The sequence below is a fragment of the Neopelma chrysocephalum genome, unplaced genomic scaffold, assembly GCF_003984885.1.
Source record: "Neopelma chrysocephalum unplaced genomic scaffold, ASM398488v2 Primary Assembly neopelma1_75, whole genome shotgun sequence".
NCBI lineage: Eukaryota > Metazoa > Chordata > Aves > Passeriformes > Pipridae > Neopelma > Neopelma chrysocephalum.
Genome location: NW_020897736.1, coordinates 2,194,335 through 2,219,662, shown reverse-complemented (window position 1 = coordinate 2,219,662; position 25,328 = coordinate 2,194,335). Strand labels below are relative to the sequence as shown.

At 37.4% G+C, this 25,328-nt stretch overlaps 2 protein-coding genes across 6 annotated transcripts in view; one reads left to right on the top strand and one right to left on the bottom strand.

Moving 5' to 3' along the window:
- The window catches only part of WDR72 (WD repeat domain 72), a 109,753-nt gene extending 96,466 nt beyond the window's left edge, over window positions 1–13,287 (bottom strand). For all 3 annotated transcript variants that reach the window (XM_027688678.1, XM_027688680.1, XM_027688681.1), the window contains exons 1-4: window positions 13,196–13,287; window positions 5,435–5,596; window positions 4,320–4,426; window positions 1,266–1,344 (exon numbers count right to left, since the gene is read on the bottom strand). In XM_027688678.1, the coding sequence (XP_027544479.1) occupies window positions 1,266–1,344; window positions 4,320–4,426; window positions 5,435–5,587 (339 nt within the window). In that variant the 5' untranslated portion in view covers window positions 5,588–5,596; window positions 13,196–13,287. The remainder of the gene's footprint in view (window positions 1–1,265; window positions 1,345–4,319; window positions 4,427–5,434; window positions 5,597–13,195) is intronic.
- An 889-nt stretch (window positions 13,288–14,176) lies between these two features.
- LOC113969940 (protein unc-13 homolog A-like) overlaps window positions 14,177–25,328 on the top strand; it is a 57,105-nt gene continuing 45,953 nt past the window's right edge. Inside the window, exons 1-2 of one of the 3 annotated variants that reach the window (XM_027688306.1) lie at window positions 14,177–14,261; window positions 19,849–19,915. Coding sequence is in view for 1 of the 3 variants with exons in the window: in XM_027688303.1 (XP_027544104.1) it covers window positions 24,424–24,445 (22 nt within the window). In the remaining 2 variants the exon portion in view is untranslated. Of the gene's footprint in view, window positions 14,262–19,714; window positions 19,771–19,848; window positions 19,916–24,338; window positions 24,446–25,328 lie in introns of those variants that run through there. The other 2 variants (XM_027688305.1, XM_027688303.1) reach the window with 2 other exon arrangements.

Here is a 25,328-nt window from a genome sequence, read left to right as displayed (position 1 = left end):
TAATCAGCTAGGCCAGGGTTGCCTACTGTCCTGCAGGACTCATCCAGAACTTCAACTATTAAAAACTAATTAAGCAATAGCACAAAGCAGGTCATACTGCACCTCTATTAAATCATAATTTAAATATTGGGGGTTTTGTGTATATACATTCATGTAAAGAATATATATGTTTTAAACCCCTGCAAAAATAAAAATGTAGAATAACTTCTTAGTGTATGCTTTTATACACACACACACACACACAAAGAAAAATATATAATTAAGAAGTTTATCTTCTGTAATTTTTGTTGCTTATTTACCCAAGCTTTTTCCTCTCCTTTATAGTTAACAAAAGTGTTTGAACTATTCATGTCAACCAAATCAGCGTCAGGAAAAACACTGTTTCTTCTGGAAGCTTTAAAAATTTTGGATTCAAAGTTTGGCTACAGTTTGGAGTTACGTGAGGTCTCAGATTTCCATCATTTGGAGACTTCCTTACTGAAGAAAAAGGAAGCCTTTTAATTAACCTCGGAGCCTTGAGCTGCTCTTCTACAAACACACACAGAAATAAGCCGTGTCTCTCTATCAAATCCAGACACCCCTCAATCACATACACACAAATGTATTTCAAACAATCCTACGTTCCAAAATGTAGATACTTATTGTACCTGCACAGAGCTCAAAGCAGACACCTGAAATTATGTGAAGTAATATTTAAAGCAATTTGGCCTCTGCAAATAAGGGATCTGTCCCAAGCTGTGCAATGAATGAAAGTGTATTTTCGAAAGTGGGGTGAGGAACAGTCTTTTGGAGGTCAGGAGTTAAGAATCAAAACCTTTCAAAAGTTTAAAAATAAGTCTTTCAGCAGATTGTCTTAAAATGTTTGGCCAGATTACTTGTGCTTCTAAAATATGTCATGAAAGAGCCAACGTTAAACTTGAAGTTTCCAGGCACAAGACAAAAGTTTAAGACCATTTCAGTTTGCTACCTGATTCACAAACAATAAGTTAATCTACTGCATTCCAAATATTTGCAGCTTAGAAGTAATCAGTTTGATTTAAGAAATTCAAAGGAACATAAAAATCTCGATTCTTTTCTTAGACAAAAGACAAAACTGAAAAAAAAAAAAAAGAAAAAGATATAAAATTACTTATACTGTGACAGGGTTTTTTCTCCTAGGTTATGATCTATACATTTAAAACTGTATGTTTCTGAAAAACATCACGTTAATACAGCAAAACTCTTGTAATGAACAGAGATATCCCAGGAAAAGTTGTTATACTTACATGGATTGCTGTATGCCTATAAGGAAGCTTTGTGTTCTCAATGCACTGTCCACTAGTGACATTCCAAACACACATCTCCCTGCCAAAGATAACTTCATATTATTCTCTGTCATTTCCACTCAATTGGCTGGAATAATTTTGTGCCACCAAGTTTTTCTTTAGTGCTGTATTTAAGTGCAGTCTGGTCATTTATAAAGCTTTTTGTTACAGATTACTGGGTAAGAAAATGCTGTAGTCATTAGCAGGGGATGACATACAGTATCTGTTTCTTTTTCTTTTGGTAATTACACCCTACTGCCTTGCAACAAACCTGGCTTTAAGGCCAACTCTGGTCTGCAACAAATTGTAGGTATACTGCCATTACAGCTCATCAACACGTCACTGGAACTATCTGTCATTGCAACTACATCCTCCTGAAAATGATTCATTTCACTGAACTTAAACCACGCGTTTTGAAAGGCATCATGCATCATCTGCCGCGCCAGACTTCACTTCTGGAGAGGAACAACTTCTGTTAAGAAGAAACAGTGCCATCATGAGGCTGCTCCCGAAATCTGCTGCCGATGCTCGCCAGCCCGAATATCTGTGCGACAGCCCAGCCGCACTCGGTTACGTTTAAGGTTGATGTTTGAGGAAGACACTTCAGCCCATTTTCCTTATCTACACATTATTCAACATGAGATGGGACTGGAGTACAAGAGACCCAAACAAATTAAATGTTGTAAATGAGATTGTATGAGGTATGTTATCAGAGTTCAACAACCGAATGTTAAACTTTGATGCTTTTAGGTTTTATTTAAGCAACGAGCGTTATTTTCACAGTTGAAACGTTCATTTTATGATTTCTGACATTACATTGTAAGGCATTTTCTGTATAAAGACTTAGAGAACACATTGGGGAAAGCATTTTATTACATCAGAAATACTAATCAGGGATTTACATCTTAATCTACCTACTTTCACATTTTATGATAATATAAAAATATTACTTAACTGATATTTTTCAGCTGAGCAATAGCAGTGAAACCTATAAATCTGTAGCACAGCATCAGAGCCAGTAGACTCAGCCATAACTTAAACAGAATGCTTATGCTGTTTGTTAAACATTTCAAGGCAGTGATTTCTCCTTCTTTATATCAGAATAACAGTTTCACTGCTTTAGCTACATTACTGTGGTACAGACATGCAAACATGCACAAATAAGATCAGAATGGAACTTCACCTTCTGCATATTGTACTTAATTTACTGTGTGTACTAGCAAGAAGTGAGTAGTATCACACATTGATAAACCTGTCCTACAACATATGCTATATGCAGACACAAGACATCCATGATCACTTACAAATCATTATACATTAGTTTATAGACAGACTTCCATGTTAAAAGTACAAAAATCCTGTTCAATGCTCATTCTTGTGGGATTAGTCAGGTACACAAACTCTTAAAAGATTCTGAAGTTGTGCAGGGAAGGGTACCATAGAATCATCTTCCACACAATTTCTTCCACCCTCACTACAAGGAGATGGAGGCTGGAAAATGGCAGAAGTGAATTATTCACAAGCCAGAAAATGCAGTTGGACAAATGCTCCATCTCCTGAAGATGAGGTTTCCTATTTGTAATTATCTCAACTTCATGTTGTGACCTTCCAGGGATTAGTGATGGATGCTCTGCCTTTACGTAACACAGATGAGAAGTCAGCAGTAATTTGGTAGAAGTGAACATTTAAAGGGGCCAGAAGACAATTCAATCCTACCTACACATGTTCCAAAGAGGTTCAATGACTCCCTTCAGAGGCAGAATCTTTAGGATGAGAATATCTCTATGGTATATCCATAGCAAAATCCTCATTTGTTTCTTAACACTTTCCACACCAGTTTTTTTTTAAATACAGTATCTTTGTTCCCTATATGATCTGGAAACAGTACTGTGCTAAGAGAACTTCAGAACTGAGATGAAAACCAGCTCCATCTCAAAACCCTTGAGTAGAACTGTAAGAGAAACAAAATTGTAGAACAAAACTAGTTCTGTAGACTTCTCACCCTCCTTTCTGTACATAACCAGAACTCTTTACCACTACCTGTCTAGTGAGACAGTCTAACCTTTCCAGATGAAAAAAACTGTTTCAGGCTCCTTAAAGTACTCATGAATGAGAGAATCCAACAGAGATCCCAGCAGCTGGAAAGGATAAATAAGCTCCTCAGTGAGAAAGTAGTAGCCTTAAGGTGCTACAAGCTGTAGCTTGAAGAAGGACAATTGACAGGAACTCTTCATGCAAAGAGGTGACAACAAAGCTGCCCTGTTAATTGGAAAAGATGAACCCAAAATGAGAGGAGAATATAATTAAGCAGTGAGACAGAATTGTTTAGGAGAGCCCTTATGGAAGTAAGCAGCTATCCCTAACTACCTTCAGCAGCTGAAATCCTGAACAGATGGGCCTCAAACCCCAGCTGAAAAGATTATCAAATATTCAGAGAGAAAAAATTCTTGAATGCTAACCTAGCAGAACTGCAGAAATTAGTTTGACTCAAGTGATGGGCCATGTCACAACAAACACATAAGAGAAAAGCTGCAAGATCAGGATATACCCCAAAACAGCATGTCAGATTTAAAGACAGACAGGGACCATATATGCCTTTTACTCAAGGGCAGTCTTTTCTGTCCTTCCACAGGTACTGACAGAGGAACCATAAACCAGATCAGAGCCCATCAGTTTCTTTTACTGCTTCAGTTCTCAAGATGAGTTCAGGAGGAAACAGAGAAAAGCACCATGACATTAAAATGCTTCTGAACTTGCTGATGCCCCCCAATAGCCCATTAGTCTCCCTTTGAATGGGCCTGGCTGGGTATCTGAATCTGCCAAACCTTTCTATTGTCCATGAGGTGATCTCTTAAACTATTGTACATGAGCAATACAGTAACTACCCTAAGTAGCTGCTATCATTTTCATATCACGAAATTGGATTCAAACACTTCTGCAAATGTATAATCTGACCTACACCTGACATACATTTCATGACTTAAGAAATGAATAATTGAATATTCAGTTACCTACCCATTTTCAGTAGCACTTACTACATATGGTTGTTTTTCAAACTCTCTTGCTTTTGCCAAACAAGTTACAGAAGCAGTATGGCCAAAGAGAATTTCTTTAGATGAAACCTAGGAGAGTAATACAATGGTTTAACTCAAACATAATAATTTCCACACAAACTAAGGATATCTAAACCCAACAGAACAGTACTTGTAGATATTAACAAGTAATTGTCAACCTGCTTTGTATGCTTATGTTCTTCAGCCATGTTTCTGGAATGCACAAAGATGTGGATGAATTATGCAGTTTGCATAAAGTACAGTCTGAAAATTGCAGCTTCTGAAGAATACATGGAGCATCAAATGTCATAAAACAGGCAATGTGCAGAACACCTCTGGCCTTTACCCTACAGCATCAGAAGTAGGAACTGATAGAGCAAAGCTCTCAAGGATGTGTTTCATACCACATGTTTAAATAATCTCTCTGATTAGCTTCACTGCATGAAAAGGTCTTAATTAAAAAAGGTAGCCCCATAAAAATGCAACCTTTTAGGCTATATTTGAGTACAAATGAAGCAACTAAGTATAAAAAATATTAGAAACACAGAATAAAAACAATAGGAACTGTTTTGACTCTGTTACATTCTCAGGAAAAAAAATGAAATAATCAAAGCAATAATTTGCATTTTAAATATACTCAAAATACATATTTTATCTTCCATCTTTCTTGACTTTTTCTGCTGTTAACCTGGCAGATACCTGTGGTTTTATAAATAGATTTTTTCCTTAAATGACAGGCCATGCTCAGCAATTGATTTACAAAAGGGAAAAAAGACTTCACAAGATAGAAATCATGATGATTGTATATATTTACTTGCTGCCATTACTCAGAGCACAGAGTCTCAAATTATAATCCACAGGTCACGCTAATTTATCAAAAATTTTCCCAACCCTGCAAATAACAGGTTGCTTATATAGGCATTTCACTTTTTGCTTCATGAGTTTCCTATAACAAATACCACTCTATCTTTAAAAATTAATCTGAATAAGTGACAGTCTAGATAATCCCATCATCAATAATAAAAGATAAAACTCCAGTCTGTCTATTTGGCAAACTGTAGCACAGTGGACATAAACCTTTAGGTCTGGTGAAAGATCCCAGAGACATATTTGTCCTTCTTGACTTCCTGTAACTATGGTCTGCTGGTCATCTGTGATCAGAATGGCAGTGATGCTGTGGGAGGGAGCTCTTCTGCCCCACACAGCCACAGCTGGAACTGATGTCTTCATAGTCAGCACCTGGAAAGAGAAACAAGTCACGATGATCCCAAGCAACATGAAATGCAAGAGAAATGTAACCCAAAAATAGGGCAATGTATAATCAACATCTGAAAAGGGAAGCTATAAAATGTTGCTATAAGGAGTTGATGAGGCACTGAAACCTTTTATTTGTGTTGCCAACACTGACACTTTTGGGGACAGGTACTACCACAATACTGAAATATCAGCAATGGGAGCTGTGTGCTGCCTCAAACCACCCAGAGCTGGTTTAGCTCTGCTGGGCCTGTGTGACTGTTTCTTCCTGATTTTGGTACACCATGAGTACACCACAGCTCCCCTATTCCCTCCAAGCAACAGTGCTGCTCATCCTCAGCAGCACTTGACTGCTGGAGCACAGAGATGGCACAGGAATGGGGTGTCAATAGTCTGTGATCGCTGGAAGGACAAGGCAAGAGAAAAATAACAGGGCTGGAAGGATAGAACTGGTGGTGGGTCAGGGAGGAAGAGAAAAATGAGGCCTGAGACAGCAAAGCACTATATGCTCAATCATTCTGTGCCATCTCCTAGAGACAAGAACCAGAAGAAAGGTGGAGGCAGAGTTGCAAGCTGGGGAACAGGGAGAATGAAGAGACTCTTCCTGTTGCCCAAGTCATGAGTCCCTTGTCCAAAAAAAAAAAAAAATGTATCATCTAACAGATTTGCCCCCGCTGCATAAAACTAATTTAATGGAATTGTCCAAAATGACTGATGGCCATTAGTTAATTCAGTACACATTCTTAAGAACTGCATTTCCAGGAAACTCTTTCAATGTCTATGCAAACACCAGTACCTGCAAAGTATTCCAAAAATCTTCTTATCAAAACGTTCTACTTTGCTTGTTTTTAAATTTGATGTCTGTTCCTTTTAAAAGCACTTCTGCTTTTTAGCTGGATTCTGTAGAAACTAGTAACATATGCAGCAAGTATGCCTCCTTTGGGTCAATTTAAGTGAAAGTACTGATTGCTAAAAAAAACTGACACAGATGAACAATGTCTTTAGCATCTTTAAATGAAAGAGCCCTACACTAAACTGCCAGGGTCTACCTTAGCCCAAACCCAAAAATTCCCATACATACAAGCCACCTGTTTCAAAACTTGCAAATTATTGACTGGAGTACACAACAGCATCCAGCACACCTTTCCTGTATTAAGTCATAAATTATATTTTCTTGTAAAGGAAGCATAGAATCGAGATCAATATTCTTAGCAGAAGACCTACTGCTGAGCAACTGACAGGTAACAGAACTCAAATCAACAAGTTAAAAACAAAAAAATTGATAGAATTAACTAATGTATAGATAGATCTATTTGCAAAACTTTTAATTACCCATGAGTGAGATGAATTAATGAAAAACTACCACTACAGACAAAACACTGGTTATAAGATAACTAATTTAGACTGAAATGTTATGAGAATATTTAGTACATTTTCCTTTACATTATGACTGAAGTACAAGAGAAAGAAAGCAGAAGGTATTTGAATTTTCATGTTAATAGAACAATCCTTAACTTCCCCCTCCCCCTTGCTTCTTGGTTAACTTTTCTTTCGGATTAAGATATTTTGGTGCACAAGTAGTTTGATGTGAAACCTTTGCTTCTAAGTGTACCATGACTTCACCAGAAATGCAGCATATTCCCACACACACATTTTGTGTGACAATACTCAGCTTTATCAAATGTGTTAGTGATGCTGATGGCACCTGTAGCAAACTTCTTTGAAATAAAGTCAGATATTTATCAGACTGTTCCTTTAAAAAAGGTAAAAATTGTTTCCACAAAGTCAAATATTGCCCAAGGCATATCTGAGCTGCATGGAGCTTATCAGCACGTGTCAAATTCCCACAGCTCTGCCCACTCAAGCATGTCTGATTTGCAGTATTAACCCCTAATTCAACTTGAAATCATGTTTCTCAGTCCTAGTCCTGTTTCTCCCTGCTTACAGCCTAATAAGCTTATTTGTCCTGCCCCTATGACTACGCTGCCAAAAGGTCTGCTCTCATTACTGAAAAGTTCCCTGTTTTTAGTTAAACACACCAGCTCATCTCACCACTAACTTGTTACATCCTTACCATCCTGCCTCTAGTTCTATGAACATTTCTCACACCAAAACCACACCACAAACCTCTGTTAACTTGGGAAATTATCCCAATTTGCACAGCTTCAAGGACTTTGGTTGTACTACTTTAGCAACTTTGTGTAGTATTAAAGTTTAATTTGGAAAGCTAAGTACACCACTCTTTATTCTACAGGAGCCATGAGGTACTTAAAAGTCTAATCAAAAGTTTTAAGGGGTCAGAAAGCTGGAGGTCTGACCTTGAATGCCTTACTAAGCACATATTAATGCAAGGTCTTTTCCTCATCACTCAGCTTTTTTGTCTGGGACTGGTCACTAACTGAGGAGAATGAAAAAGGTCAGATTATACCATAATGAAACAGTGCCATCATAATTTAAGCCTTCCCCACAGAACCCTAACTCCAGTATTGTGAGCATATCTTGGCTCTGCTCCTCTACTGACCTTAAAACCAAAGGGAAAAATTACCAGCTTCTCCATGAGGCTCATCCCAGACCTTCCAATCTGCCACATAATCACTGCTCTACCTCTCAGCCCTTCCCTGTGCTAGATTTTCTCCAGATAAAAAAATATAACCCTAAAGCAAGTGGCTTGGGAACACGTAGGTTAGAGTGGCTGATATCTCAGGAGTGTGGCCACACAGGCTCTCAGTGATTTGAAGTGAGAAATCTGGATTCTGCTTTGCCCCCACTGAAGTTTGCAGAACACATTCCCTATTGCTCCTTGCATTTCCATGCAATGTTTGCTCATAAACATAAAGGAAGATTTCTGTAGGAACATAAAGGAAGTTTTACTGGAGGAAGCATTCTGAACACTACTGAACTACTAACTATAGTTTCAGAATCACATCTCTTAATAAAGAAACAAATTGGGGCACGTATTTCAATGAATTCAGAAATAACAATTCATATATATCAAGGTCCTTAAAATTAGGAACTGAGCTCCCACCTAGAGAATTAATCTCAAACATTTCACATCATAAAACACTGGTTGTGAAAGAACCTTCCTTCTCAACACTACAACCCGTAACAAAAAGTACCAAATACAAATTCGTGGCTCATCTATAAAAGAAAAGACTTCATACAACAAAATATCACTTTACAGGTAACAGTCAACCTGTCAAAAAACCTTTTCTGAATTTGTAGTCATACTTATTTCATGTTTCTTGTGCATTCCAAACTGTCAATATAAGGGCAGTTTTTTTGAAGTTCAGTTAAATGTTTGGCAATCAATGCAGGCACAAGAAAAATCCCCAAACCTGCAAAAATTTGCTCACAGTCCTGAAAATATTAAGATATTAGCAGAATTTAACTGTTTGTATTGGATTAAATAAATTCCCTCTATTTACAACCCTTTAGATTCATCACTGTAGTAAAGGAAGCATTAGGAAGTAAAATCTAGGCAGAGCCCAGTAGGTTTTCATGACAAATTTCTAAGGTTTGTGTGTTACTAATCTCTCTCATTCTCTGATTCCTGTCTAGTCTTTTGTTTTATCTGACATATTCTCTTACTATCTACACAAGAAAATAAAATTTCATCAATATTGGTTTTACTCCTAGTAAAAATCTAATTATTTCTTTTAAAAACAGCTTTGCAGTCTACTGATTTGTTCTATATTGCTTTCAGAACATTGTCAATTTACTTTATGATAGAAATGTTGCACTCTCCTTAAGGATGTTGCATATTATCTCTGGTAACTAGCAAAGATAACATTTCCCAAACTAAAAAACTGTATTTACCAACTACCCATAATGTATAGCAAGTCCATCTAAGAATCAATAATAATATTACATTTACAAGATTTTTGGTAAAAGTATCTGAAGTACAGAAAGGGAATGGCCAAATAAATTACACTAAACACAGCAAGACAAGATAAAGGTAACAAAAGATACTTGAAGTAATTTTTAGCAAAAAGTAAAGCAATGAAAGACTTAAAGAAAATTAAAAACTAGTTCACAATCAGCACATTGTACAAGTAAACTAATAACTGGCTCCTTTAAGAGGTGGAGTCTGCTCCCTGTTGCCCCAGCAGCAAAAAAATATTTCTGTATTTCAAATATTTAATTGATATATCTAATCAGGTGGGGCAACAAGTAAAATACTCTAATGATCAACATTTCTAGCCTACGTCCCGATTTCTCGTGTCTTAGTATATCCCACCAGAGCCCTCAGTATTCCACACCTTTCCCTCTACTTTGCTTTCTGCTCCAGGTGCCACCCTGCAGCCCCTGCACTTCCAATTTAGGATGTGATGGGCCTCCCCTGCAGGCCTGTCGGGCTCCACCCTAATCAGCCGCAGTCAGCGCTGAGTGACACCCGGGCCTCTCCCGGGATGGGAACGTCCTGCTTCTGCAGTCCAAGGGAGGAGAGACCGGGACCAGGAATCGATACAACCCATTTTAACCAGCAAGAGCCACCTAGTAATACCTTGTTTGTATTTCTTGAACGAGTGACACAAGAAACACTTATTTCATTCCACACAATAATTCACCACAATCAGAAGGAGCACAGTAAGGGCAACACCATCTCCCAGCTGCTGATTACATCAAAGGTTTGCAGCACAAATTCAATTTTATGATGTTAATCTCAACCTGCCACTCAGAAATTTTCTCTGAGGGATATGATTTTTTCTCTGGATTTCATTTTAAGAATGATTTTCTTCTTCTACAATCAATAAAGATATGTTTTCATCAAAAGACTCTATCTTGGCAGAATTCAATTGGCCATCTCAAAACCTTTTGGTGACACAATATTAATTAAAATAGTTTATGTTGCACCTAAGCTGGAAAATGGGGCAGTGAAAACATCAGCAACTCAGAACACTTGTGCTTTTCTTACTGTCATATGGCATAGTAAAATAATCTACACTTCCTTGAAGTTACTGTTTTACCCCATGAACTGTTACATTATATTAAGGTCCCTAGAAAAGTCTCTCAACATGCTCTTTTGTCAAGTAGATAAATTAAAAATGTGTTCAAAAATATGAATTTCCACTCTCTGAATGTCATTAAAGGCTTCAACAATAATCAATTATATAGTAGCTGTTTAAACACATTAGACAACAATTAATGCATGTGAGCTAACAAAGGTGGTTTTAAATCACATATATTAAGGATATAAACCAAGTTTGTTTGTAAAAAGAAATACATTATACAAGGGTGTGTGGAGCTATAAAAGCTGTCTTCTTTGAAGAAGTGTCTGAATGTCCTATCAGCTACAAGAATAGTCATCTACAAGAAATGATACATTGCTTAGGCACTGTGCAGAACTACTAATGTGAGTTATTTGCCCCTTTCAAAGCCTTAAGCACAGAAGAAGTATCACTTAAGTCATCTTCAGTGGAGTTACTCACATCCAAATGGTGAAATGCTTTGCTGCAGCAGAGTTTTAATCAGGTTTTAGGACATTCACCCATCAATTCTCATAGGAAAAGACATGTGACAGAAAGAGCCATCAATTTCTGCAGAATGTAAGATTTCTATGAACTTGCATCTTACTTAAAGACAGATCTCGCCCTTAGTTTTATATACATTCAGTCATCCCCATCTTTATTGAAAGTAACAGTTCCCCATGTGAGGAAGTGCTCCTTCCTCATGCCAATAAAGGGACAGCTCCCTTCATTTTCTCAATTATAAATTTTCTTTTGAGCAGAGACATTTATGTCCTTGAAAGAGTCGATGATGCCAACATAATTCCACATGAATCCAAGGGCCTAGTAAGGTAGTACCCACTTGAAGTTTATGGTCTATATAACTTGGAAAGCGTAGAGAGTTGTAAACTTGAAATCTCTGCCAAGACTTCCCATAGCTGTAAGCAAAACTCACTTGCAAGTGACAAGAGTTTTAACAGACTTTCATTTTCATGAACCATCACATTCTGTAACAAACCAGCCATAACAGAATTCAGTCTTATTTACTCTGCTTTAACACAGAAAATATACGATCTAGGAAAGACACATAAAACTTAAAAACAAATTTACAAGAATATCAAACAGAGGCAGCGAATATGAATCAAAGCTTTAAATCACTAATTTTGTCTTCCTTAAGTGACCTTGAACTCATTTAAGACAAAAAACCCCGTTGATCAGAAAGAGGTAATGTTTTTGGTTCAGCTACATTGTACTCTGGGATGTTTAAATAACAAACAAAACTAGAATCAGATGCTGGAAATAAAACAAAATATATCATCTGCCTTTGTTTTTTGGATTGTGATGTAATAATCATTAATCACTGTGGTAATCAATTGCATCATAATGAAGATTTCCAAACTCTGACGAGAAGAACTGCTTATTTTTCCATTTCACTATTAGAATACTCTCAATTACTGAACATCTCTCTACAGTGTTCTTTGCTATGGGGCATGCAGCTGTTTGCTGTAAACAACTCCAAATGATTTATTATATGTACAGTCAAACCTGCTCAAGTAAAAAGACTCTGTTTATTATGAAGCAGGATCAAAGTCCAAAACTGATCCAATGTATTGCAATGCATGGATTGCAGTTTTCATTGCAGTGAACTTCTAATTCTAACACTGAAAATTTTTTAATGAGAAAAACCTGATTTTGTCATGTAATCAATCCTACTGACACAAACCTCTTGAGCAGAACTACCTCACCACAACAGCCATTTTTGCAATGAGTAATCCCAGAAAACCCATAGTTCTATACTATGGGCATCACTGATGTACTAAAGTTTCATGATATATTAAGAAAACACTACTACAGTTCCCAGCAGTGACTAGGAAAGGAATCACGACAGAAACACAAGTCTCTAAGTGAGCCATCCTAATTAATTTCACAGTTGAGCAAGTCTCAAGAAAAACCTCCAAGCAAAACTATTTTCAAGAGTAAATAGAACTGCTGTAAAAAAATAATAAAATTGTTTCTACTCTAAAGCTTTGCATTTATTTGATAAGAAATCACTAAAATAGCACAAAAGCATTTTTCCATTTCAAGGAGCCTGTGCCTCCACATTAATGGTTTTTCTCCAAAAAAATCCAGTGAATAGATATACTTGAAGACAATTGATGGAACACATACACTTCACTAGACTACCTTGGAAACAGAACTTACAGACACTTATCATCAGAGTTAAAACACAACGAAGTTACGTAGTTGATGCTAAACATGCAGAGGACAACAGAACCTCCCAGAAACTTGGGTGAAATTTGCCCAAGAAAGAAAGAACAAACGCCGCACCACCCAGAAAAGGCTTCGGACCCACCGAAGAGCTCCGTGGAACCCAGTGTCACCGCTCTTGGCCACGGCGAAACCCACCCCCAACCCCGAGGGAGGCCGCACGGGACAGGACAGGGAGCGAGGGACAGGACAGGGAGCGAGGGACAGGACAGGGACCGAGGGACAGGACAGGGACCGAGGGACAGGACAGGGACCGAGGGACAGGACAGGGACCGAGGGACAGGACAGGGACCGAGGGACAGGACAGGGAGCGAGGGCCGGGCTGGAGCCCGGGGGAGAAGGGGGCTGAGGGGAGCAGCCCCTGCCTTACCTGCAGCGGCTCCCGGGCACCGCGCGGGGGGGGGGGCAGGACCGGCCGAGGACAAGGGGAGGGAGCCGGGACGGGTTTTATCCCACTCGGGAGCGGCAACACCCAGCGAGGGCGGCGCGGGCCGGCGGCAGCTCGCTGTCCCCGCCACCGCCGCCCTCAGCCCGGGCAGCGAACGGGCTCTGGGGGCCGCTCCCTGCTCCGAAATGGTGAGGGCTGGAGGAGAGGTACCTGGGAACTGCGGGGCTGCAGGCTCACTGCTCACCCGGGCTGCCCATCACGGCACTCCGGACCCGGCGGGACGAACCCCCGAGGGCTCAGCTGCTCCTTAAAGACACCCGCGCCGGGTCATGAGGCGCAGGAAAACTTAACACCTGTCTGCCCTTACCTTAAGTACGGTGAAAAGGGTATTTCCGCTCTGGGGAGGCGGGGAAAGCGTGATTTCCCACAGGTGTGGGAACCAGCTGGGTGTCGATGCCCACAGAGCCGGGCACTTCATGGTGCGTCGTCGAGGATGCGAGTTTTGTAAGTTCAGGCATTTCTGTTTGAAATATAAACTATAGTGAATAAAAAGTGAAGTGTGATGTCAGTTCAGCAGTCTTCTTCTTGGTTCCAAGGTCGGTCACAGAGAAACTCGGGTCTGCCCCCTCAGTGAGGGGTCAAGGCGAACTGACAGTAAAGTCCACACGGGAGCTCATCTGAACTGCTGAAATACTTAGTCACAGTCACATCTAGGGCTGCAAATAAAATCATGAGACATCATTATATTAAAAAAAGCTCTCTAAAATCGTGTCTTCCTAAATTTGTTTGCCTGGTGCTTTTCAATTTTTTCTTTAAAAATTGCATTGAAATCTCCAGGGAGTTGAAAGGATGCTAAGAGATTTAAGTATATATTTGGTGCCTATTTTAATATAGTAAATGCCTATTTTAATGTAGTAAATGTGGTAGCTAAAGTATGCAATGTTTTTATTTTAGCATTATTGAATTTGCCCAAGACATCTGCCTCAACATAAATAGTAATGTTCTCAAATGTGCTTCATAGTCTGCATCAACAGGCTACATTTTACAGGTAAGCAAATGCAATAAATAAAAACAAAAGCCTATAAAGTTTGTAACATGCTGAACCATATTTCCTGCAAACTTTTTTTGTTGTTTTAGCAGTTTTGTAGTTTGGATTTCAAACTATTTTTAGTACAATAAAATAAAAAACTTTAAAGATCAGACTTCTTAAACCACGTCACTTTATGAATTCTTTTAGGTAGACAAGTCCTGAAAATGGAACTTCAATATAAAGGGTGATGTTTGATTAGACTGCATCAGGCCCAGTGTAGAACAGTGAAACATGGTATCTTAGGTGAAAACTTACAAAGGTTCCTCTTTTCTGGGCTTTTTTATGGGGATTTTAGTAGTAATTATATTGAAAGCAAAATGAGATGATACATGTCAACATACTTTAAAAATTATAATACTACTTTTCTCAGAAAAGGGGAACACTGGCCCTTTAAAGTCAGTAGTGAAAACTAAAAGTTTTTGTAGTCAAAAGATGCTTATCAATACAGTGAAATAATTGTATGAGACCAAGTAGCCTAATGGATAAACTAGATATTGCTTTTTGGCACTTTATGTGAGTTGTGAATTCTGCCTGTGAACCTAAATAAATTATTTTGACAGCTTCTCTTTAATCATCAATACCTGGAGGTTTCCATAAGAAAAACTGTCACATTCATTTTAGCACAATTTGACACAAAGGGAAGGTCACACCGAAGACCTTAATTGCATCTCTTGCTCAGACAGAGTCATGAAACTGTGATTCCTATTTTGTCTTTCAACACCATACTTGTTGCCTTGGTAGAACAAATCACTCCACAAAAGTAGTACACATTAATATCATATATTTCATAGAATCACAGAATGGTTTGGGTTGGAAGAGACCTTAAAGATCATCTAGTTCCAACCTCCCTGTCATGAGCACCTTCCACGAGACCAGGTTGCCTTTCAACCTGACCTTGAACACTTCCAGGGATGGGGCATCCACAGTTTCTCTGGATAATGTGTGCCAGTGCCTCACCACCCTCACAGGAAAGAATTTATTTCTAATATCCAGTCTAAATGTGCCCACAAACCATTCCCCCTCATCCTGTCATTACACCCCCTTGTCAAAAGTCCCTCTCCAGCTTCTTTGTAGGCCCCCTTCAGGCAGGAAATAAAAAAATTTGCTGAAAATTGTTCTGTTCACGTTCTGCTATTCTTTTAAAACTAATGATTTGGCTCTGAAAATATTACCTGATTTATAGATATCACAAGATTTTTAACGTAACATCATTCAATGTTTGGGAACTCTGTTGTAATTTCTTTTAAGAGACCAGAAAGTGAGATTTTGATGCATGTTTCAAGAACAGAATCTAGGATTTTAGACATAATCACCCTGAGTACAAGGGTGAAACAATAATTGAAATCATTACTATAACTTTTGCATGTTATTTCTGAAAGTGTTGATATGATGACCAGGTTCACAGAAGTCTGGTTTATTGCTCTTTTCCTGTGAAATGCTCCCTTCACTCTGTCCCATTCTCACTATCCCTGGTTTAGCCATCTCATTATTTCCTTGAGCAAAGAATGGTGCTGTTGTGCCACTGAGAAATCCCACGTAGGCCATAGCAGGTTCAGGCAAAGTACTTAGATGAGATTAAAGATTTGATCCTTAATTATTTTTATGAAGTATTTTTTAATGTAAATACTTCTCTTTTTTTTCACAAGTAAATATACATATACACATTAAATTGAAAATGTTGTGGCAAAGACAAGACTTATACAGGAAGACAGAATTATGAAGACCGAGTATTCATATGTAATTTCCTGTTTTGTGCCCCTGGTTCTTGGCAAGAGCCTGCATTATGGGGAATACAGAATGAACAGACTCATCAACCTCCCTGCTGTGATACCAGCTGGGTTTGCATGTGAAAACAAACTATAAGAATTATTTTGGCTCTAATTTTCTGAATAACTTGTGATGTTTACAGAATATTCTTGATTTGGAATCCATAATGCATCAGCATTAGGCAAGGGCAGTTCAGTGATGAATACACACACAGAGGAAAAGGGTGGAGGCACTGAACAATGGAGACATGGGAAAAATCTCTCCTGAAGGAAGTAGGACTTTTTTTCTAAAGTGAATTTTCTGCCCCACAGCTACAGAAATCAGTTTTTAGTTGTATTCCTTGGGCATTGCTTTCACAGGCTGTTACAGAGGGCTTGCATTCTAATTCTAATCCTTTTCTTAATTTTTGGTCTGACATGCAAACCACTTCATCTCATTTTATCCAAACATAATTCTTTTTAGCAGAAGGGGTAAAATGAGGTTTTTTAAAGTATTTTTCAGGTTCTTTTGTTGAAGAGGATTTATCTTGGCTTGGTGAACTAGTGCTAGATTCAGAAATGCAATGCTGTATTATAGACTTGGGTATTCAACTACTTGGAGACATTGTGCAGCTAATTTCTCCATTGGTGGTTTAGTTTTCTCATCTGTAATTTAATAAAAATTATATTTACTTCCATTATGGAAAGTCTTGATATCTACTAATGAAGAGCACTTCAAAAACTTTGAAAAAACTTTAGGAATGTGAAAAACTGGGCCTGTTTCTTGAGATCTGGGGTTGTATGAAACTGAACTTGTTCACTCATACTTCCTATTAAAAATAATATTGGGCTACTATTTTATTAACCATTCAGGCCATATAATAATTTCAATCTCTGACGGGATTATCATCATCCAATAATTAATTTCTTTAATTTTCTTCCCTTCAGCTTCTTTTGAATTTTTTTCCTCTTTATCTCAATGGGCAGCAAAGCAATTTCAATAAACTAAAATATTTATCTGGCCTCAATTAGCAATCAAGGCATGTTTCTGAGATGAATAAGAGCAATTAGTGGTTAACAACATTGTTGACAGATGTTACATACTGAAATATGAAACAGCACTAGCTTAGATTGCATTAGGGGATAGTTGTCAAGTACTGAGAATTTATTGTATTATCCTATGTATGATGTGATGAAATATTGATGAAAAAATGTAACATTTCATGTCACTGGAGCTGTTGTTTTGCAAAGATAAGCTATGGGTATGTTCACCACTGGCTGGACTTCTGGAGACTTGAGAATGCTGTTGATTAAATCAACAAACCTTTATGAGAATAAATGTAATTTCACAAATTGCTGTCAGATAAAAGGGTGAGATAAGTCTGTATTTGTTACACTGTGGAATTAAAGCCAGGCAGTGCTTGGTGATACAGAACTCTCTCTCTTAATAACTTTCTTACTGGCTTTACAAAATGTAGTTTATTGCTTGGGTTTTTTCCCAGAAAATAATAAATTTGTAGTCACTACATCCAACAAAGGGGTAGTTTCACAATATTAATAATTTTAAAATATGAGTAATCGGTATGGTTTTGCTTATTTATTGTAACGACCAAGGAATGTCATACACGCTTTGAGACACCAGAGGGAGCAAAGTGCAAACAGGGAGGAAGGAAAAATCCTATTTACAGCTTGATTCTGCTCGGAATGCAAAAACGTGGTTTGTTATTGTTGAATTGCAGTTTAACTGCATTTTGAGCTTGTAGAAGTAACCTCCTTGTTTTGTCCTTCTCCTATATATTTAAGGGCTTTTTCCTTGCTTCCTCTCTTCACATTTTTTCCTTGCAAGATTATATGTGTAAAATGGCTTTATTTTTCATTCTTTGCGTTTTTCTGAGGAAAAGTGTGGAATAATAAATTATATTTTTAAGGGGGAGAAAAATGAGGGAGTTTTTGTAACAACTTTCCCAATTTTAAAATGTCTCATAATAAGGATCATGACCACAATTTTTCAAGTATTCTTGGTCCTGTAAAACCATATATATTTGTTTCTAAGAGTTCCTCACTTAATACTTCTGGGGGACATGAGAATCCAGGGGAAAGAAATTATCTATTCTGTTTTTCTAGAGAAGCAGAATAGGAAATATTTGGGTTTCTTATAGGTATGTATTTAATGTGGCTTTAGGGCATAAAGTAATTTAAAAAAAAAAAAAAAAGCTGAAAGTGCTGAGCTATTACTGATTTTGTTTTAGAAATATTAATTTAAGTGCTTTGTATGTATTCATTTAGCAGAGATACAGGAAATAGGATGTCTCACACATTTTGATTTCTACTATGGTTTCATGGCTTTTCTTGACTACATATATTTTAAAGTGAGCTGAGGAGAGGATTACAATCTCAAAAATAGGGGTGCAGAGCTCATACAGGTTAAATGCAGTCATTGAGTGTCCCAGGAATGGAGGATTTTTGAAAGCATTAGGAAAAGGTACATTAAATTTGCAGCAATAAGATTATCAGAGTTAGAAAAAATTCTGCTAAATAGCAGAGTGATCAAACTGAAACTTGTTGGTCTGTTTGCTCAGGAACTTTTGGGCTCATTTAAGAGTGGAGATGAAGGAATTACCAAGCCTTGCCTGATTTATTGGTAGGAGCTTTGTTCTGCCACCTTTCTTTTTTTCACATGTAGAACAACACGACTGACACCGAGAGAGCTGCCTGGGTTCAAGTGCTCCAGTAAATCAGAATTCAGAGGGAGGATTGTATGAGAACCAACACACATGAAACGATGAAAAATGACATCTAGTTGAGATTTATAGCTAGGACAAGATACAGAGGCCAGAGTAATAAATCTGGTGCACAAGATTAGTAAAATGGAATTTCTTGAGGAAAAATAATTAAGGTACGTGTTCTATGGTATTTTAAAAATAAAAGGTATGTTTATTCTCCAGGTGTGAATTTTGAAAATAATGAAAAAAGGGACAAACTTTTTCTTGTTGTCTCAAACTTTTCATGTGCACTATGAAATACAGTTGTGTATTTTAGTATTTTTTTTTCTTTTTGTGAAGTAAAATGTTTACCGTGCTGTGTTTTAAGAGATTAAGATCTGGAAACACCTGAAGTGCATTTGGGAACGAGAAATCATTGCTGTTTTCCAGAGCAAATCAGACACGAGCCACTAGAGGTCCCTGCATGTAAAATTAAAAGCAGTCAAGAGGGTTGCCACAGCTACACCAGAACATGTGGAAGAGCAATGCAAGCGACTGGAAAATATTTCCTTTCATAGGGAACAGATTGGTACTTCCAACAGTGAGTTACTGAGTACAAATGTTTGATTTGGCCTCTGATAAGCTGTTTGTTTCTTTTGAAACTTACTCCTTCTTAATTATAATGAGCACAGTGTAATTTTTGTGTGGCAGCAAGCAATTTTACAGAAATCATACCAATGTGCAGCAATATTGACAAGGAAATAAAAACCTTTAGAAAATCTTGGTTAACTTGAAATAGACTCCAAAAGAGAAAACGCATATTTTTACGAGATTTATATTTCCTTGCAGGATTTAAGGTCACTTTGTCTAATCTGTCTTGCTGTACAAAGGGAGCAATGTTTTCTGGGGCATGAGATTTCAGTGGTCCAAAAAACTCCCTCACTGAGACAGAGGTCACAGTGCAGGCAGAACTGTGCCCAAATTTAAGGACTATAATCAGAGCCTGTGATCCTCTTCCCAGTTAGTGCAGTAGTACAATGTTTGTATGTATTCAATTTCTGTTTATGCGACATAGTAAAAATATTTTGCTTTTCACAGCATCCTTGATTGGAAGATCCAAAAGCACTGTACAAGTGCTAATTCTGACACTATTTTCAAAAGACAGGTAAGTGACAGTTTTCTGAGTCTTCATGAAACTGAAGTCAAGGAAGGGGAGATGTGAAATGACAGGCAAAATTTGTATAAAAAGACCCTTCATGTTAATGTGAACTGAATAATCTATTTTTTTCTAGAATTTAGGATCAAATGAAAAAAAAAATTGTATGGTTTTTTAATACCTCCAAGTATTCAATTATTCAAAATTTTAAAATTTGGGGCACTTATTTGTAGTTTAAATACCATAATATAATAAGAACAAACCTGTGGGATAACTCTATTTTTAGTCCAATAACCTACTAGCTCCTGTGACTATCACAAATATGGCAGGTGGAATATGAGTCTCTGACAAGTTATTGTATTTTTGTTTGTGTTAAAACTTCAGGATTATTTTATTGCTGTGACTTCACTACAGTTTTGGAGATTAATAACAAGTAGATATTTCAATGAAATTTATATCTATATACTTGGTGGTTAATAACACAGAACATTTTGAAGGAAGGCCCTTGGTTTGTGTCCTGTTGGAAAAGGGTAAATGGAGTGCTTCAAACTCATTTATCAAGGTGATTCCTGTGAAGCCCAGAGCACATCCCCTATTATCCCTAACTATAGTTGCTCCAATCTTTTGGAGACAAGGACAAAACTGATCTAATTTGTAGTTCCTATCTGCAATATTGCTCATAGTTTCTCAGGGTCAGAAATCAGCTGATTGATTTTCTGCTTATCCTGTCACTCTGATGATGTATCTCTTGATAGCATATTTTGTTACAGAGTTCATTATTTCTGTCTTTTATCACTTACAAACTCTACTGAAAATTATAGAATACACCGGGGGATGCAGAGTCTATATTTCTGAAAGGCAGAAATGAACTGTCTGGGAAAAGTGATTTTTTTTCTTTTCTTGCTGTCCTGGTTGAATTCCTGTTCATGGGTTTCAGCTTTGTGTATTATAGGGATCACCATAATGACAATATAACTACTTATCTTTGAATTTTACCTGAATTGTGCATAATTTTTTCCTTGTAATAGGCATAAATCTTCTCCCACTAGCTCTAATTTTAAACTAATGGCTGACTTCAAGGGGAACACAAAAATACACTTTATCACTTAGTCTTCTGAGGTGATTGGCACATTTCTTCATGTGCTAGTGTTGAGGAGATGCTGATGAATGTTCAGCTGAAAATTTCACTGTCTATAATAATTTGCAAAGGAGCAAATTCTCTTTCTCCTCAAGAGAAGAACTTCAGAAGAAAAATAGCTCAAATGTTGGTGTTCCAAGGCCAAAACCTCTTTAAAAATACACGAGTCAGCATAAAAATAACCAAGAAAACATGGCTTCATGATGGTCTCAGACAGAAAAGTAGGGTATGCAAGGAAACTGCTCCTGTATTATGTATTTCTAATATCAATTGAAATTTGGACATTTTTCTCACCAAGTTTATTTTTTAAGGTTCTCTTTCATAACTGATATATATTAAAACAGCAGTAGGCTGTGTCTTCCTTTCCCTGTGAAAGTTAGAAGTTGTCGTCCACATTCTTTTGCAATCAGTATTCCAACGTTCTCTGTTCCTTGTTTTCGTTTTGCAAAATATTATATTAAAATCTATGAGTACATGACCTTAGTTATTGCATTACGAGTGTCCTGTAGACAAGAAACTTCCTGAAAAGAACAATACATAGTTTTGCTGCCAAGTAGGTAAATCATCAGAGTGAAATCTCCTTGCTTTTGATGAATTAACTGAAAGATGGTGGCAGGCTTTAATCTGCTAATGTATGTTATGTGAATTCATATTAAAAAAAAGAAGTTAAAAAAAAGTCAGATCCTCACTAAAAAAAAAGTATGCTCACAAATGAAAAGAATCATATCATCCTCATATCAGTTGAGAATTTGGCTTGGAAAATAATTAGATAACTCTTTTTGAAGCTGATGACTCAACAGTGTCAGGTCTCAGGTGGCACATTACACATAACAGCATTGTTATACATATTGCTATAACATTGAATACAGCCAAATCACTATAGGCAGCCTTGAAATAGTTTAGGTAAAAAATGCAATGTAAACAATTTTGCTCCTTTTTTTTCGTATTTCTTTCTAAATTCTTGATTTTGCATATAGATCTGGAATGCTGAGACCTTTTAACTGAAGTCAGCATATAGGGCTGAAGTGTTACATCAGGCATTAATAGGGAATTGTAACATGGAAAAGGGAAAACATTGAGGAAGGCATGGCTGAGTAACAGGGTAATGAATTGAGGTACTGAAACTATCATTGGTGAAACGTGCAAGTTGTACTGCAGCCTCTACTCTTGTGCCCTTTAGCCAAACACCATCCTGACAGCTTGTTCCAGCTCAGTGCTTTTCACTATTCCTTTGTTAAATATAATAAATGCTTTTTCCAAATGAAAGAGCATTTGTACACGCACTGTTCTGAGTCCACAGTGACCTTCTGCCCATGTTCAGGTATTCTCTGCATATTTCTTACCATAAAGTCATAACATCTTTCCCAGTAGGTTATGTAAAAAACAGCCATGGTATCACATGAGCCACAATGGCTGCTGCTGCAGCTGCAACCCAAGAATCCAAGGAGAAAATTCCACAGGAAGGGCCCTGATATTTGAGAAGGGGAGTTGGAAGAAAGGAAGAAGAGTCAAGTTTGCACAGTTTCAGAGAGACACAGAGATGCAGCTGTGTAACTTTGATTCATGCTAGGGCTTACTGTGAACTCTATTTACTGAATCTTAAGTCAGCAGTGATTAGATTTTTGTTCCAAGTAAATATTTTTTTTGTCATGTGATCCAAATACACAGTTTGGGATAATTTCTCAGCCAGTGTGTACCAGATTAGCTTTGTTAACTACAGTGGAACTCCATTGCTTGCATAAGGTGGAAACCTTATTGTCCAAGAGCATCACACTGCTGTGGGAGACTTGATCAGAACAGAATTCAGAAGAGAGAGATGCAAATATATTCATCTAAAACACAAGACCAAAACTTCAGATTATGGCATAGTAGCATGATTCTGAAACAACATAAGTACTTCTTATGATACTTCTATGAAGGGGAAAAAACTACTCATACTATGCATAGTGACTGTAGATTTTCATGATATCCTGAATTACATTTTCTACAATGTCACACTTAACAGTTTGACCTTGTGAACTATCACAGAATCACAAGGAAACTCTCAATACCATCTAGTCCAACATCCCTGCTCAAAACAGGGTCAGCAAGAGCAGGTTGCCCAGGGTTTTGTTCAGTCAGGTTTTGGGTATCTCCAAGGGCAAAAAGAGTCCACATCCTCTCTGGACAACCTATTTTAGTGTTAAAATACCCTCACTGGAAAAAGAGACTCTTCTTATGTTCTGGTGAAACTGTGAGTTTCAGTTTGTGCCCATTGCCTGTTCACCTGTTATTAGGCAACAATCACAAGAGTCAGTCTTGTTTACAGCCTCTCATCAGGTTTTTATAAACACTGATTAAACCCATCCTACCTCCCAAAGGTTTCTCCTGGCCAGGCCAGGCAGTCTCAGCTCTCACTTGTGTTTTGAGGTGTGCCTTCCTCCAGACCCAATTTCTTGAGGCTTCAGACAGCCAGTCCTTAACTCAGATATATGCACTCCCCTCTGCTCCAAGGACACTTCCTTACTTGAATTTAAGATCTAAGTATTCATTTATAATATAATGGAGAAAAATATATAAAAATACTATATATCTGTGGAAATACACATACTGTTAACCACAATTAAAAACCAACAAACAAAAAAACCCAGTGTTAATCTGAATAACTAGTCATAAACACCACTGTTCTTATGATAATTTTGGTGTTTTGAGTATTGTTGTAAAATATTTTAACATTTCATGAGAATATTTACAATCCCATGAACTGCTGCAATACAATTAGAAATTCATGAAGTATAATAAAATCCAACTTTTTGTGCAATATTTATTCACACTGTTTTAGAAAATTAAGGCTACTTATGCCTAGCTATAGCAAATACTCTAAAATATGTGTTCTGATTATGTGACTGTGTTAAAAGATAAAAAACCCATGAACTTTCTGTTTTCCAATTCAGATGCTTTGCAAGTATTAAAATCAAAGTGTAAGAGCTCCAAAAGTATGTCCTTAATAGAATAGTTGCCCTGAGTTTCTTATTTCTGGAAAAGATGGCATTCAGAAATTTGTTTAGACTGGAGACAGCTGCATACAGCAGATAGAAGTTGAGGAAATGAGGGTGAGGAAATGAGGGTAAGCGAACAGTTCTAATATTTCTCTTTTCCTCTTCCATCTCTGTGTGTGGAGAGGGAGAAGGAATTTGTCGTCAGTATTTTACTGCTCCATCAATTGATTGGCTTTGCTCCATGAAAAACATGGGAGGAGCGAGCGGCAAAAGTGAAACACGCTTGCAGTGAGGGAACAGCAGCAGAAGAGTAATTTAATTCAAGCCAAACTATTTCTTTTCCTCTTGTGAAGAAAAAGCTGAATTTCAATGCGTGTTCTTTAAAATATTTTTCTGCTGAAATGGAACTTCTCTCTGTGAAAGGTAGGTTTTTCTTCTCATAGAAGCTCCTTCACCCATGTGACAAATATTTAGTACGTGGCTATAAAAAGTAACCTCATAGACTGGAGATGTGCATTGTTTAAGCTGATAAGAATATTTCTTGCAGTACTTCCTTCCAGGGAAGTCAAGTAAATGCAGTGTGTAAGTTCTGCACTCTTTCAGTGCAGTTGAGCTGCTGCAGTGTTTGGACTGTGCTGGTAGCTCAGCAACATTTTGGCCCCTCACCATTTGTGTGGAAAGTGAAAGCTCTCTCAGTGTGAGAGTGGGGGAATCGTTCAGGCTGTCAGATGGACAGTCTGCAAATGTGGTGCAATTCCAGGGCATTCTTAGGGACCTTTAGGGAGAGATGAAAGCAAAAATAAGTAATAAAAGGCCAGGTGAGGTTAAGGAAGTGGAAAGGATATTGGAAAACGGCGGCAAGCTTTTGGGAACCTTTGCATTGTAAAGTTGTGGACTTCTTGTTTTATTGGCAATTACTATGGTCCTAAGTGTAGCAGTGAAATACATCATGTGTACATTAGTGTGTTGCTAGAGGAGGTTCAGTTATTGTAGGACTGCAGTGATGTTTCACTAAAATTAAACCAAACTGTCTTACATGCATTGATATGGCAGGAAAATTTAAAGAATATTTAGTTATATTGTTTAAAAGTCTGAATTTAATGAACTTTAGGAGTAAAATAAAAAATCATGACCAGGTTAGATCTTCATAATTATGATTATATGAATCCCAATCCTATTAGTTTCAGGGCATTTTTCATTAATGGAAGAAATGCCATAGTGTGAAACTTAAGGTTGCTGAGCAAAATCAGAATTTGAAATGTTCACTTTTTATTTGGTAATGTATTTACTGAAGTGCATCCTTTCT